Source organism: Suncus etruscus, chromosome 1, assembly GCF_024139225.1.
Source record: "Suncus etruscus isolate mSunEtr1 chromosome 1, mSunEtr1.pri.cur, whole genome shotgun sequence".
Classification (NCBI taxonomy): Eukaryota; Metazoa; Chordata; class Mammalia; order Eulipotyphla; family Soricidae; genus Suncus; species Suncus etruscus.
The window spans coordinates 9,697,740-9,714,982 of record NC_064848.1 but is presented as its reverse complement, the minus strand read 5'-3'; the positions used below and the strand labels follow the sequence as shown (position 1 = coordinate 9,714,982).

The 17,243-nt window shown below is 36.8% G+C and overlaps 1 protein-coding gene across 1 annotated transcript in view; it reads left to right on the top strand.

The window, feature by feature from the left end:
- Positions 1 to 17,243, top strand: part of UACA (uveal autoantigen with coiled-coil domains and ankyrin repeats) — a 91,284-nt gene that overhangs the window by 46,147 nt on the left and 27,894 nt on the right. Inside the window, exons 2-5 of the mRNA XM_049783938.1 lie at positions 6,235 to 6,368; positions 13,807 to 13,895; positions 16,618 to 16,684; positions 17,158 to 17,221. Coding sequence (XP_049639895.1) covers positions 6,235 to 6,368; positions 13,807 to 13,895; positions 16,618 to 16,684; positions 17,158 to 17,221 — 354 coding nt within the window. The remainder of the gene's footprint in view (positions 1 to 6,234; positions 6,369 to 13,806; positions 13,896 to 16,617; positions 16,685 to 17,157; positions 17,222 to 17,243) is intronic.

Here is a 17,243-nt window from a genome sequence, read left to right as displayed (position 1 = left end):
GGAAGGCTCACGGGAAGGCAGACTCCCCGGAAAGTTCACAGGAAGGCAGGCTGGCTGATGAGCCGCACCAAGGGTGAAATCAGGCCGAAAATGCAGGACAGCAGAGTAGAGAGGCAGAAGGGTGCTGGCATCTGAGATCCAGCAGAGTTCGGTGGCTCCTCCCTTTCTGGGCTTGTCGGCTCACCTCCACGGAAGGCTCACGGGAAGGCAGACTCCCCGGAAAGCTCAAAGGAAAGCAGGCTGGCTGATGAGCCGCACCAAGGGTGAAATCAGACCGAAAATGCAGGACAACAGAGTAGAGAGGCAGAACGGTGCTGGCATCTGATGGTTTAATTTTTGTCTATAAGATCTTTTTCTGATTTTCCTCTTTTGAAGTGTTTCTGTACTGAGAATGCTTTCTGCTCCTGGTCACTCCTGGTAGGGACATTATGCAGTGCCAGGGATAGAAACTGGTGTACTATATGCAAGGCAAGTGCCTTAATCCCTATATTTTTACTCTGTACCTCATAATGGATTTTCCCCCCAATGGATTTTTATGTGGTTATTTTTATTCTCTACCTTTTTGCTTAATTTATTAGGTCTCATTGATTTCTGTGTTTGCAAAACATTTTTATAGAGTTTTCAACATATTTTAAGAAGCTTATGGCATCTATAAAGTGATCATTTTACTCATTAGGGTGATTTTTGTCTCCTTTATTTGGTGGAGAAGGCAATTTGGTGACATCTAATGTGTGCACAGAGCTTACTCCTGGTTCTGTACTCAGGGATCACTCTTGCAGTGCTTGGAGAACCACATATTTGGTGCTGGGACTGAGCCGTGGTCAATCATGTGCAGGGAAAGCGTGTTAACTCCTGTGTCTCTCCAACTCCTATTTCCTTTTCTTGTCTCATTGTTCAGACGTGACTTAAAATAAGACTATGTGCATAAAAGTAGTGAGTCTCTTGTTACTAATCTCAAAGATAAAGTTTTTAGTCTTTGATCAGTGAGTATATTATCTGAGTGCTTTTTACATATAGTTGTTTTTATGATGAAGTTCTTTCCTTCTATTAGTTTACTGAGTGCTTTGACTATGAAAGCACTTGTACATCAAGTGAAATGATTGTGGAGGTTTGTCTTTGAATTCTGTTATCATCGTGTTCTATAGTGATTGATTCTCATATGTGGAACCATTCTTCACCCAAGAATAAATCCCAGTTAGTAATGGAATATATACCCCACATGCTACTGAATTCAATTTTTACTGATTGCTTTGCTAATTTTTGAGACAAATGCCACATAAACTAATGAGGTAAGCATAATTCATGATAGGTAGTGATAAGTGGGGATAAGTAGTGATAAGTACTTATCACCTCATATAAGTATTACTTATCTGAGGAAAAGTAAAATCCTGCAGTAAGCTTGAGAGAGAGCGGGAACAGTGGAATTGGGATGAGGTTTGAAAAATCCTCTGTGAAAATTACATTTGAAAAGAACAGGAATAAAGAGGAAAATGAGGCAGACCTAGGCAATGGACAGAACTCAGAAGAGAATTTGCTTTGAGCCCAGATAGCTGGGAAGGTGTGAAAGTATGAACAGGAGATTGAGAGCAGGCTGGGGAGGCCTGGTTATGAATGGCATGTAAATCCAGACTCTTCACTCAGCCCTATTATGGACAGCTCCTTTTATGGCTTTTATACATCTCCCTTTCTTTTTATTTCCTTTGCTTTTGCTGTCCTATTTCTAGAAAGAATGTGCTTGCTTTGTTCACCGAGGACAAGCTTGAGTTCTACCCCAGATTTCCTCTGAAGAAGGGTGAAATAAAGTGAGTGGGTGGAGTGTCTGTGCCTTGCCAAGAATTCATTGTGATGTTTAATGTGACGTGGGGGATGGGGGGTAGCAGAAATATTGTTTGGAAAGCAATACATTATATGACTATTTTGTCGTTGAAATATGGACTTAACATTTTAAATTTAAGTCATAGGGAGTATTTCTACATGATGCTCATAACTGAATTTTTAACTGACAGCATGATTTATAATATATTTTATGTTCAGTAAACATATTGGGATATTTTACATTCCCATGAAACAATTTTCCAAGTCTACTGGCTTTTGGGGAGGAAGTCTGAATTACTCACTTACTATTGTACTAGCTGGAAGGTGAAAAACACCCTGTAGCTTACGGTTGTTTGTTATCGTCCTTGATAATGTAAGGAATGTTGATATAAGCATGTTCTGCATCATAGAGAATGTAGGTACATTGTCTTCTTTGTTCCCACATGGGGATTTTGTCCCATTGTCTAGCTCAGTGTTTCATGTACTTTTGTTTCCTTTAGTAGTTAATCAGTTTTTATGTTTCTTTTTAATCTCCTTATTCTAGATAGTTTGATTTCCCACTGATAAAATATTTACTTGCCATATCAGGCAGGGTGCTAAACTTAAGAGGACTAAGTTAAATATAAAATTTGTTGAGAAATATTTATCATAATGTAGTCTATTTACTGTCTTGGCAGTGCTTCTGGCTCTTCTCATTTAACATGTGAAGAGACAGACTGGCAGCAGCTGTAACATGAAACCTGGTGGGATACAGAACACTGATAGGAGTACACAGGAAAATGAAAATTTTGAAAGCGTTACTGTTTGTGTGTGTGTGTGTTCCCTTCAATTCAATTGTGACACGTTTGCTTAAATAAGAATTTCATATTTCACAGATCAAAGTTACTTTAACTTCATGTTAGATGATCCCCAAAGAAACTGCTTCTAAATATTGTTTTGTGAAATGACTAAATGTGTCTCTTAATAATATTGTCATGTCCCAAGAGTTGTTTTGCTATAATAAGCATGTTTTACAATCTCTTTGCCCCAGTAGACCTGAAATCTATTACTCAGAGGACAAGTATGCATTGGCAGTATATTCTTAGCTCCTTTCTGTCACTCAGCTGTCAAATCCTATGGAATCCAAAATAAAACCTACCAATGGGAGGCAGGCAGGGCTGTGTTCACTGGACAACACAGACGTGGACACTCGATCAGGCGCTGCAGCAGCGTTGAAGCAGCAGGATGCAGTGTGTTGTTGGAGTTTTTCAGTGGGGTCGCTGAAAGGCATGTCGTTAAAATACAGCGTCTAAAAAATAACAACGTGGGAGTTACAGTATCTGACTTTTGGCTACTCTTAATCCCGTTGCTGCACTGCAAGGAAGATAATTTTCAAGCATGATGAAGTCGGAGAAGGATCCTGAAGAGGAAGAAACAATCCTTAGAGATCCAAGCTAAGTGGAACCCAGCATGAAGCTTGTAGAAAAGGAAGAATTGTAGAGACCGACAGCCATTTGTTAGAATTTGCCTGAGGTTTGCTTTGTGAGTGCAAGAGATTTGTAATTCAATGCAAAAATAGTTTGCTGTTAGCAACAAGAAACTGAATCCGGTCTATGATGAACTGTTGGCTTACATGTGCTCCTAAGAACAGAGTAGGTATCCCTGTCGTACAATGTCATTAAAGATTATTGGCTAGTCTTTCTGAACTCTTGATTATTTTTTAATGCGTTACTATTTAATTGATTTTTATTTTGGCATTGGTCTTTTTGATTTAGTTCATTAGTACATTGGGGTTAGTGACAGTAAACAAAAAGTTCTTGTTTCATTTTCATTTACAAATAGTATCCTGGAATCTATAATCGAGCAGTTTTTTTCTGTTAACTGACACTGGACTAAAGCAGAAAACTGCATGGTGAAATAGGGCTGGATAAAAGTGCGTGACAATGAAGCTTTAATAATCTTTGGCAAGTTTTATAGAGGCATTATTACTAGATTTTACATTTTCAGTATTTTGAATGGCTCTTCTGCCAACAAGCTTACTGGGAAGTGAAATTGAGGTTTTTAACTGCAAGAGTAAACTAATCAATCTTGGCCAAGTATTTTGTGCTAACCATGACTTAATCCCTTTGGCATTTGAAAAAAAAAGTCTCTTCTGCTTATTTCTACTACCACTCCCCAATTTAGAGTAAGTAAACTTTACTTTTAAAGCTTAAGAGTAGATGCCTGATATCTAGTTCTGTTTAGACTTGGAGATAATAAGTGAAGCTAATCTGTTATTCAAGATGGGGAATTTGAATTTCTGAAGTTTGATGTACACCTCCAAATTTACCAAATTAAACATAGGTATATGTATAGGTTCTTGAACTAGGTTCTGCGAGAGTAAATTTCATGAGTGAGTAAAAACTTGTAATACATTTATTTTTTATCTGTTCCATTTTTATAGTCATTGTTTACTTTAGCTACTCTAATGAATCTATTGCTTATTTGACTAGAAAACTGGTTAAGAGAATTAAAGGCAGGGTCTTGAAGGGATGCTAGATAGAATATTAATCAAACGTTTAGAGGTTATGCTTCATGTAAGAGCTGTACTTTTTCTCCTAAGAACTTGTATTTGGGGCCGGAGAGATAGCACAGCAGTAAGGCATTTGCCTTAGATGCAGAAGGACAGTAGTTCGAATCTCAGTATCCCATATGGTCCCCCGAGCCTGCCAGGAGCGATTTCTGAGCACAGAGCCAGGAGTAACCCCTGAGCACTGCCAGGTGTGACCCAAAAACAAAAAAAAACCAAAAACAACAACAACAACAAAACAAAAAAACTTGTATATGTGGACATAGGATTTGCTTTTGTACAGAGAAAAATAGGAACTTATTTTGTTGTAGAAATAATGGTGGTCATTAGCACAGAAGAAAGTTTACAGTGGATTTTTTTTTTGGGGGGGGGCCACACCTTGTGATGCTCAGGAGTTACTCCTGACCATTGTCTCAGAAATTACTCCTGGCTCAGGGAAACATGCGGGATGCCAGGGATCGAACCAAGGTCAGACCATAATCAGCTGTGTGCAAGGCAAACATCCTACTGCTGTGCTATCGCTCTGGCCCCTGCAATGGAATATTTTTAAAGGCTAAAACCTTAGTATCTGGGTATCTGTTTCCCCTGCTATCTGAAAATAGAACATTTGGTAGGATTTGGTAAGGTTTTGTGGTCTGGGAATACTGTTAGCCATTATTTATATGAAAAAATAGTTGACTATTCCCAAACCCCCAAATAAACTTACAAATTGTGCCAAATATACTTTTGTATAGTAAGCCTGATATGTATTTTTTTTGGTTCTGTTTTTTTTTTTTTTTTCGGTTATGGCATTTCTGCTTGCTAAGGAAAAGATTAATTTTTTTGATTTTTTTTGTTTGTTTTTGGGCCACACCCGGCATTGCTCAGGGGTTACTCCTGGCTGTCTGCTCAGAAATAGCTCCTGGCAGGCACGGGGGACCAGATGGGACACTGGAATTTGAACCAATCACCTTTGGTCCTGGATTGGCTGCTTGCAAGGCAAATGCCGCTGTGCTATCTCTCCGGGCCCTCATTTTTTTTTTTTTTGATTTAAGAAAGTCTTGAATATATTTTCTTCATCACAAGTAAAATATTTTAACACAAATAAAATTTATGATGTATCAATCCTCCTATTTAAATATTGCCTTTGATCATTCTTTTATATACACATACATTGCAATCTGTCGCCAGGACCAATGGTAATTTAAATTAGAGAATAGGATAGTCACAGAGATTGAGGAAGTTGTGAGTGAGTGAAAAGTTGTGGCTAGACTCTTAGCTACTTTGATTATTAATATCTCCAGAATCTTAATATTTCTTATCTATTAAAGGGAAGTAATACTGTATACCGCCCCCCAAAATAAAAAGCCTATTAGAGTAATTTGTGTTTGGGTAGATGTTCAGTAATTATTTCCTTTTATTGCTTTGAAGGTTTTAAGAATAAAGGTAAAGAAAATTTGAGGAACATTCTCAAAAGAATCTTTTCCTCAAAACTACCATTTCGAATGTTTTGCTAGAGAGATAGTATAATGGGTAAGGCATGCCTACTTTGCACCTGACCAACCCCAGTTCGACTCCCTGGCACTGCTTATGGTCCTCTAAGCATCACTGGGAGTAAGCACAGAGCAGAGAACCAGGAATAAACCCTGAGCATCGCCATTGAATAGCTCCATCCCCTAACTGATTTCTTGTAATGTTATGTGCTTCGGAAAGGTATTGTAACTATTCTTATAAAGCTAGCTCAGTGGGGAGGAAGAAGCACAGTATACAAGAGAAAAATTGATATATCTCACAGTATTTCTTTCCCTTCTCTTTTGCTTCCTTCCTTTAGAAAGTACCACTACAAATGTAGCGGTATGCCATGATTACTTTTTCTTTTTTCCTCCTTGCAGCATGTACCAGATTGGAACAAATACGATGACCGGTTGATGAAGGCAGCAGAAAGGGGAGATGTAGAAAAAGTGTCCTCAATCCTTGCTAAAAAGGGGGTCAATCCAGCCAAGCTCGATGTGGAAGGCAGATCTGCGTAAGTACAAATTACATCTGTGGAAGACTTTCAAATGTCTTTATCAAACACTTTGGACTAAAGATGTTGTTTGTTTGAATTATTTTTAGATTAGAGGGAAAATGCTAAAGTACTACTCAGTGATCTTGTGGTTTAGTGATTCCTGTGGCAAACCACAGCTTGGATAATTTGGTGCATATTTGTTTATGATTTTTGCATTGTTACTTCTCTTAGAGCCTTCTGTTAGTGGCTCTCTACAATCAGTAAGAAATTTACAGAGGTTAATAGCTTATTCTTATCTCATGAAGAGACTTCTGGGATGAGACGTGAACCTGAGTTTTATCTTGGAGGAATTCTTCGTTTTGTTTTTCTATTCCTCTCTCCACAGCTTACTTTTATCGTTTGCAGTTTCACTAATATGAGGCTGTTTAGAGCAGAAAGGTAGGCAGAATAACTCTTATTGCTCAGGGGGACACAGGTAATCCCACTTTTTAGTCTTTTTTTTTGTTTGTTTGTTTCTGAGGTGGACTACAAGCTTATTTATATGCTTATGAACTTATTTCTTTCACTCACCCTTGCCCTATTCTCATCACTTTTCTTCCTGTTGAAGGTGGAGATTAATTGGGTTAAAGGTGGATCTAAGTTCTGGTACTACTTTTTACAATTATTGCTATTGAAATTTCTGGAAAACTTTCCTACTAGAGGTGAAAAGTCTCATTTCCTAAAATTCCTCTCAATCTTATATTTGTAAGACTTAGAATATTACAACTGGAAACTAAACACTAATTACAGAATGGATATCAGAAATGAGTAGTTAATATTTGATATGGGTCACTAGCTTGAAATGCTTTGGTAAATAGCAAAGAATGAATTTTAAAATTAAGTAGTTATGAGAATAATAATAAGTTAAAAAAACCTTTAATTTTTAAAGTATTACTTTAACATCCAGAAGGCAATTTGATATTTCAGAAACAGGCTATTTTGAGTGCTAGCCCTATTTTTGTTAAATTTAAAATTATACTTAGGTAAACCCAAAAGTGACCTTGTTTTTCATATTTATTTTCTTTCTAAATGCCAAGACATTAAAAGATGAAGGAAATCTTTGGAATGATACATTATTTCTTCAGTTCCTCCCAACCATTCTTTGAATTTTGAGTCAAAGTATTTGACCAGAGTTATAAAAATCATGTGTAATTTGGTGAACTTTGACCTTGAATTATTCAAATATTTGACTATTCTGTGAAGTTTTCACTGTAGAAGTAGAATTTTTCTGGGGTTTATAGTATAAGAAAACTTCTGTTTATGTACTGTACTCTTTTTAAATGAAAAACATTTTCTATATCAAAATATAAGACATGTTATAAATATATTTTCTGTATCTAATTATAGGAATTTTAATCTGAATGTCTTTTTATTTTTGAAATAAAGGTAAAAAAGGGAAGTCTTTTTCACCTAGGTCCTGTTTCAAAAATATAATGTTTGGAGACTAGCTGTAATCTCTTCAGGGATGTTTTCTCCATATTCAGCTCTTTCCTTGGGTTGCACCTTTACTGACAAAACTGGGTGATTCATTAAGAATCCCTTCCATCACAGGGAGAGCTCTGATGCCCATCTCCATTTCCCTCCCATCTCTGTTGGTCAGAAATGCTCTTCAGCCTCCCAACTCTCTTCTTGGACTTAGGTATCCAGGCGCACAGTAGACACATACCAGATTTGCCTTGATGGACCTCTGATCATTCTAACATCAAAGGCTAGTTCCTTTTCACCATCTTGTTGGCTCACTAAAGTCTTCAAGCATATATCGTTTTTTGTTTGTTTGTTTGTTTGTTTGTTTTTGAGTTTTTGGGTCACACCCGGCAGTGCTCAGGGGTTACTTCTGGCTCTAGACTAAGAAATTTTAAGGGGACCATATGGGATACCTGGATTCGAACCACCGTCTTTCTGCATGAAAGACAAATGCCTTATCTACATGCTATCTCTCCGGCTCCATATATATCTTATATTTTAAACTTTTTGACTTGTCCTCGGAGGTAGGGAGTGTTCAGATTACCTGGGTCACTGATACAGAAGCAAACTATGCTTTATTTAAGGCTGGCTTTTTAAATTTCACATGAATACTTCTATAAATGTCCATTCAAGTTTTCCTTTTTATCTCTGCATTGAATTATTGGTATGTCTTCTTTCTGAAGCAGTCTTTCCATTCCTAGCAAGCAGGAGTAGGTAATGTGGATGTGTTATGATTTTTTTTTGTCCTTACTGTGCCTCTAATTTTTTAAAGAAGTATTAAAATTTTCGTGAGCTAAGAAATGAAAACCAACAAAAAATGATATCCCCAAGATTGTTGGAAGATTAAAACTCTCTCCTTTTTTTGGGGGGGGGGGAGTTGGGCTACACCTGGTTGCTCTCAAGGGCTACTACTGGCTCTGCACTCAGAAATTACTCTTGGCAGGTTTGGGGACCATATGGCATGCTGGGGATTGAACCAGGTCTGTGCTGGGTTAGCCATATACAAGGCAAACACCCTACCTTTGTGCTAACGCTCCAGCCCTAAAACTCTTTCTTGAAGAAAATTGCCCCCCAAAAATCTGGTAGTGTGATTTCTAACTTCCATTAAGATATTATTTGATACCCTCAGCCTTATAGCAATTTAATTTTGTTATAAAGAGAACTTATCCATCATATTCCCTTTAACAAACATTTTTTTTTATTCAAATTGTACACAAACCTAGTTTTGTCTTACTTAGTGCTTGGTTCTAGTTTACATTTATATCTGTCATCATTCCAATAAAGAGGTATGACTGAATCTTGTATTGTATGGAAAGTGTCCAAGTCATGCCCTGATTTTTATCTCTAATCATTTTAGTTATTAAAATTTGTGAGGCACATGGTATAATAGTACTGCATGCATAAAACAATAATATTTGTTAAAACAAAAATAAATTGGGGGAAGGCAGAGTGATAGTACATTGGATAGGGCATTTGATTTGCACGTGGCTGACCTGGGTTTGATCCCTGAGATCACATATGTTCCCTGAGCACCACTAGGAATGATCCCTAACTGCAGAGCCAGGCATAACCCTGAGCACTGCTGGGTGTGTTCCCCCAAACCTATAAACAAGAAAACAAACAAATTGGGGCTGGAGACATAGTACTGTTAGTAGAGTGCTTGTTTTGTATGAAGTTGATCCAAGTTCTGGCCCCAACCCCCCATATAGTTCATTCAAGCACAGAACCAGGAGTAAACTCTGAAAATAGGTATAGCCTGTGTTCACAAAGGCATGACCCCAAAGCAAAAAAATAAAATAGTAAGATTAAAGCCTATACTGTTAAAAAAAAACACAAAAAAGTCATAATGGAAAGGAATAAAAAAATATTTTTAAAAATTATAGGTCCAGGAGCTGCAGCAGTGGTGCAGTGGTAGGGCATTTGCCTTGCACATGGCTGACCTAGGATGGACAGTGGTTAGATATCCTGGCATCCCATATGGCCTCCCAAGCCAGGAGCTATTTCTGAGTGCAAAGCCAGGAGTAACCCGAGTGTCACAAGGTGTGGCCCAAGAAAAACAAAAAGAAAATTATAGGTCCAATGTCTTGTACTTTTTTTGGTTCTGGGGATATAAAAGGAAGTAAATCAGAACAGTCCTGCTTGTTTTGAGTGTATACCTGAGTGTATATATATATATATATATATATAGATATATAGATATATAGATATAGATATAGATATAGATAGATAGATAAACCACATTGGAAATAAATCTTGAATTTATATATCAGAAATTGAGAAGTTCTATGTAGAATAGTAAGTTTATAGAATTTATTTATCCATTTGGTTTTTGAGCCTTACCTGGGCATTGCTCAGGGATTACTCCTGGTTCTGTGCTCAGAAATTACTCCTAGTAGGCTTAGGGGACATATGGGATTTTGGGTATCAAACCTGGTTGGCCACTTGCAAGGCAAATGTCCTACCTACTATGCTATTGCTCTGGCCACTTAGGGCAAATAATTTAAGACATGAATAACGGTGATTTAGGAGTACTCATGGTTCAGGGTATGGGGAAATATAAACTTTTGAAATTATATGATCCACAAAGACCACTGCTGAGAATGTGGCCCAACACATATGTACCTTGCTTGGTGATCGCACCTTCCATGTTACCATGTGTGTTCAGTATTTATTGTACTAGTTTAGGACTTGTTTTTTTTTAATAATAGAAAAATTTTTTAAATTTTTTTTAGTTTTTATTGTGACCAAAGTACATTACAAATCTTTCACTGCATCATTTATGGTACATAGTGACAATGAATGAGGGGCATTCCCACCACCAATGCAGTCCTCCCTCTGCCCCTGTTCCCAGTATACATCCCATATCTCCCTCCTCTACCCCCTAGTATGCTAGTACAACTGGTCTCCACTTTACAGCTTGTTGTAGATTGAGCATCCATTCCACCATCATTGGAGATAAAAAGGATAAGAAAAAGGAGAGAAAAAAGTTTGGTGACAACTACCAAAAAAGAAAGAAGAGAGAGAAAAAAAAAAGAAAAAAAATGGACCCAGCAATTAAAAATAAAAATAAATCTCTAAATAATAACCACAAGCGTGAAAAAGAAAGAGAAAAGTAGAAGAAAAAAGAGAAGGAAAATAAAGTCAAAAACTAACAAATCAAAACAAAACAAGAAAAAGTATGGGTGTTGGAATGGTAGGGTTTGGCGTTCTCCCCACTTTTTTTTTTTTTTTTGCATAGGCACAGCAAGCATTGGGGAAGAAAGGGAATTCCTGTGGCCTAAAAGATTCAGGGTTTCTCCATTCTTGAAGCATACCATCATGGGATCAACCCCTGGCTCCATATATACTCATTACCCCATCCCAAAGGCTTTTTTGTGATGCCAGGAAAGTTTCCTCTCGGTTGTGTGTGAGAAAATCAAGCCACTGTAGCTAGCGATCTTGGTATTTGCGCAGGTTATAGGTCAGGGTCTAGGATAGAGTGTCTAGGTTCTAGAGGTTCCTATCCATCATTGTTGTGGTGTTCAGTCTTCTGTAACACTTGCTCCCTGTTTTCGTTCAGTCCCTAAGCCGAAGCCTAGGATATTATGGATCCAAAGGTTCTGCTCAGTCTCTGTTGTCCAAGTTGGACCTCTGCAATAAGACATCTTGTTGTTGTTGTTTTTTATGTGTCCTGGACTACAGCCTAGGGTAGGGTTTTCCTTATTAGTCCCAAGGTAGCCTGTGCTCAGTCACAGTTGTCAAAGTCAGTTTTCTGTTTTTGGTGCTCTTATTTTTCACAGTTCAAAGTAGGTAGCTCTTCTGATTTTCATTTAGTGTTAGGTGATGTGATAGGACAGCCTGGTCTTAGGTCAAGTTTTCCTTTCCTCGTTGTCCTATCAAAACTGGCACAAGTTGGTGCCAGAGTAGTGTTATAAATCTCCCAATGGAGCTTAGTTCCTGGTGGTGTTGCCCAGAGCTATATCATTTCTACGTCGGGGATCTGGGGTTTGGTATTGGACTAACACTGCCCAATCTCCTGGGTACTGGGTTGTATCCACATGACACATATTCAGGATGGGAGACACCCTTCTGCTATAAAAAGTGAGTTCTTATCCCTAGAAGATAAGATCTTGTTTCTGTGTCTATGGTTCCCCCCTCCTTTTTTTTTTTACTGTGCCCATACAACAACGTATGGTGTAATATTGTGTTGCTGGTACTATTCTGGGTAAGGATGACAGGCTGCACACACAGTCTCTGTCGTCTGGTTTTGTTCTGAGCTTTTATCCCAGTCAAGGCTTTTTGTACCAAGCAGCACCAAAAATGGTAAGGATAGAGAAAAAATGTATATATTAAAATAGAACAAATAAATAAAACTGAGTTAAAAAGAAAAGGTATTCGAATAAAACAAGTGGTGGAGGAGACTACTTGTATATTTAGGAATACACATCTTAAGATGTATTGTTATACAGGTATTGAGCTTCCATAGGCAATCTAAGACTCCCAATTAAGTCTTTTGATATATTCTTGTAGGGAGTAAAAGCCAAGGTACTTTTTGATTCACAGGCCTTGGAATTGAGTTTGAGAGGACCTGGTTGTTGTTGTTGTTGTTGTTTTCAACCCAAGTTCATTTTCCTTTGTCAACAAGTTCTGTATTTTCCAGTTTGGATTTGGTTGATAGCCTATTTCAGTTCTTACTGCACACAAAATACTTGTGAGTTGTCCACAGTATTTGATGATTAACAATATGGGCTAACATTATTATCTTTTGTTTCAAATACTTGATGGCTTAACATTAATTTTTATTCTCACCTATGTGCATCAGGGAAGAAATTTTTTTCCTTCTTCCCTTCTCAGATTTTGGTCTAAAATTAAGATGCTGCAAAACAGATTAATAGGAGAAAGGCAAAGTTCGCAGATAGGTAAGTTTAAAAGGCATGGAGACTCAGAGACAAGCAGTTGAAAAAGCAATAGAAGGGTAGGGACTCAAAGGGACAGGGGAGATGAGAATAGCAAATGTCTGATAAGCAAATGTTGCCATGTGCAAAAAAGCTTTTCTGGTCGCCAGTTATCTTCGGTATTCTGCCCTGGTTCAGAGCTTTACCTAATTCTTTTTAGTGGTGGCGATGGTTAGTGATGGTCAGGGGAGTTATATATAGTTCCTGACTTTGTTCTCAGGAGTGACCTCTATTGGTGCATGGGGGGGCCTTGTGGTGACAAGGAATCAAATGAGGTCTCCAGGATACAAAGCTTTAACCCTTATACTGTGTGTGTGTGTGTGTGTGTGTGTGTGTGTGTGTGTTTACAGCCACTTATCTCATCTTTTAGGCAATTTGGAGGGGGGAGGTAAATAGTTCTGATTGTTTCTGTTGTTCCTCATGATCTTTAGCTAGAAATAATCCATATGCCATTTTGATGTAACATATTCATCTTGCAATCAAATGTGTGACATCATCTTGTTGGTTCATGAGCAAATCAAAGAATTAAGTTGTAGATGTTGATAAACTGGGAAGAAGTTGACTGAAGTCATTTTCTTTTTGGTGGGTGTTTTCAAGAGTAGCTTAGTTAGCTTTTTAAAAGGCTTTTATATCTTTATATGCCACGTTTAATTTGGTGTTTCCAAGATGAGGTAGATTAGGTATATTTTTAATGTTTTTAACTTTGTCATTCTGCTATAACTTAACTTTTTTGTTTGTATGTGGCAATTTTAGTACATTTGAAACTAAGTCAAATAATCTGATATAAAAACCAGTGTATTTATCAAGCTCCAAGTATCTCTGCCTTTGTTATTTATATAATAGAATTAAATATGTTTGAGTTTTTAATGATTAAGAATCATAGTTATGTTTGTGCATGCTTTTTTTAAAATCACATATATAGATAAGTGTGTGTATTTTGAATAAAAGTTGATATTAGTGCGGCATTTAATTGTTCTTTGTTAGTGTTCATAGCATAACACATACTTTTTTGTATTTAGCTTCCATGTTGTGGCCTCAAAGGGGAACCTTGAATGTTTGAATGCCATTCTTATACATGGAGTTGACATTACAACTAGTGACTCTGCAGGTATGTTTACAGCCACCATCATTTACAAAGCAGAAAGAGGATGCAATCATTGTCTATTGCTAATGTTCTTCGTGAAGCCCAAGTACTAATTAACTTAAAGAAATCCTTTATTTTTCTCTTTTTAAATACTAAAAGAAGGTTTATTTCTGAGTATCATTGGGGAGTAGGGGGCGGATTGTGGAAGTGAGGGAGTAAGTAATTTAGGAGCACGTAATTTAGGAGAAAGGATTACTGAACAGAGCAGTATTTGGAGGCCTGAAGTCTAATGTTATCTTGATCATATTAAAGAATCCTAACATCTCAGAATTGAAAAACCCTTTTAATGTGATTTAGTTCATATTTCCACATTACTTGTAATGGGAAACTTCTAACAAGGTTATTCAGCAGATGGTAATCTAAGGAAATAATGTCCATTACATGTGATGTGGAACCACCTCACAACAGATCACCAATAATGACCACAGGAAAAATGGGAAACACTTAGAGAACATGTACACAGCTACTTCGCTAAGCTTTTTGCAAACATTAACGCGCTTACTCCTTGTGTCTGCTAATGAAGCCACAAGACACTGATCTTTCCTTGACTTGCCTATACCTTGGATGAGTTGTAGTCAGTCTGTCTTTGTTATAATGCCCATAGAAATCTAGTTTCTATTTTGGGGTAGGGATTTAGAATCCTAAGATAACCTGTTGTGCTGATTCTAATTCAAGAAGATTCAAAGTATCTTTTTCTTTTTTCTATTTTGATGTTGTTGGCATTTTTTGCTTACTGGCAATTTAGTGACATCCGCCTTCCCTCCTCTATCTCAAATGCTTTCAGTCTCAGCAGACATCATGTCATAATCTATTTTACCACATACTCTTTGTAATGAACTTTTTACCTTTTTAAATCTTTTTTATTTGCTTGATTTCATTATTTGTCTTCCTTTTGTGTGAGCAAGAAGCTTATATTATTTGCTGTTATGTAGTTTTTTAATACTATGTTAACCAAATTAAAGATTTTTGATTAAAATTTGATAAAGAATTTTCATGTCTTTTATCTTAACCTCTTTATTTTGAGTACTATAAAAGTATGTTGAAAAGAACTAGATTTCAAGATAGTGTAGTCTTGTTATTTATGACCTATGTCTTAGCAGATATGAAGCTTTAATGTAATATATAATGGTATATTTAAAACAATTTTTGTTCTTGGGCAACACCCAGTGGTGCTCAAGGTTTACTCCTGTGTCTGTGCTCAGGAATCACTTCTGGCGGGGCTCAGGGGGACACATGAGCTACCAGAGATTGAACCCAGGTTGGCCATGTCCAAGGCAAATGTCTTACTGGCTGTAACCCTAATACTAACCCTAACCCTAATTACTGGCTCAAGTCCTGTCCTAGTCTTCATTTTTATTTGACCAAATTTCTGTGGCATCTCGGTACATAAGAGACTATCACATGGTGCCTACCTCCATTATACAATGACATACTCGTCCTTTGCAAACACCAGTTAGTGTATTTCACCAGTTAGTGAAATGTTTCTAGCACGCTTGTTCATAACATGCAGCATATTAAACTTAGAATGCATTATATCTGACTTATTTGTAATCAGGGAATGCTCAGGAATGGTTGAATATGTTGTATCTAAACCTTAGTAATTTCTAGACTTGCTCTCCCCTCCCCCCCAAAACTGATTAGTCAGATACACTGAAGTATTAGACCCAGGAAAATTTAGCGCGCACTAACTCATAAAATCAACTTAACTACATATTTAACTCATGAAACTAAAAATCAGTTTCTTAAATTATAGGAGAAGAATATAAAATGTAATTGTTACTGTTCTTAGAGAGGGTTACTTCTGAAGCCAAATTGTGATTTAAGCTTGTGAAGTTAGAGCACTAAAGGTTAGAGATTGTGATAACTGGTAAAATTTCTTATGTTTCACCTTCAAAGATTATATATATACTATATAAAAAATACAATTTAATATATATATTGAATACAATTTAATATAAATATTGAATACCAATTAGGAGATATAGAATTTGGAGAAAGACTTAGTACTGCAAATTTACCTTCAGTAATCTGTTCCTGCCCCCAACTTTTGTGATTTCCCTTAAAATACATTTCAATGGCATATTATTGAGTCAGTCTTAATCTAAAGACACAGTATTTTCTTTTTTTTGTTTTTTTGGGCAAACCCATTTGATGCTCAGGGTTACTCCTGGCCTAAGCGCTCAGAATTGCCCTGGCTTGGGGGGACCATATGGGACACCGGGGGCTCGAAACACGGTCCTTCCTTGGCTAGCGTTTGCAGGCAGACGCCATTACCTACTAGCGCCACCTCGCCGGCCCCAAGACACAGTATTTTAATGGACTTCAAATTTTAGTTGATACTATAAAATGTACTTTCTTTGGCTTAATCTCTGTCTCCATTTCACAACTGTACTTCCCTGTCTTGGAAATGTTATGTGAATTCTGTCACTCTGTCTTTCATTATTTATACCCTCCTTGACTATGTCAGTATTTCATTAATTGCTCGGTTATTTTTTTAAGGTGAACTTCTAGCTCTTTATGGATTTCTGTATTTAATTTTTCTTCTGACTTTATTGTTCTTGGCGTGTTTATTAATTTCTTATTAAAGTACAAAAACCAGCAACGAAATTCTCTGTCAAAACTATTTTTTTTAAAAGTAAATCATGTTTTTTTGTGAAAAATTCCATATATGTAAATTATATTATAGGAAGAAGTGCTCTTCATATGGCTGCAAAGTATGGACATGCATTGTGTCTGCAAAAAACCTTCTACAGGTAATAAAAAATTTAATAAGGAAAACTTTATTATTTTAACTGCAAATAATAGGTGTATTTTTAATGTGTTCCTGGCATCTGAGATCAAAGAAAATAGTAGTTTGATTATTTTTTTAGCTTACATAATAGTTTTCCATCATTTATGGAAGAATGTGGACAATAGAATCAGAAACTCTGAGGGAAGTCAATTGCATAACTCGAGTGTTTTAAAAATAAATAACAAAGGCTTGACCTTCCTGTTGACATTAGCTAGGGATTGGAATTTTCTGTTGTCAGTATACAACATGAAATTAAATGACCTAGGATAGCATCTCTCTTTCTAGTTAAACATTTAATAACTTAGATTACTTACTTCCATGTTAAACTTTTAATCAGGCTGAAGACACAACGTTCTGTGAACCTAGTGGACTATGTTATGTTCTCAGCTCAAAGAATCCAGTCATATATTTCCATTAAACATTTTCTGCCTCCAGGTTTCAAAATGATCACACTTGTCTTTCTGAATCTGTTGTTCAAGTTTTAATTCTTGCTGAAACAGTACCCAAATAATAACAGTTTC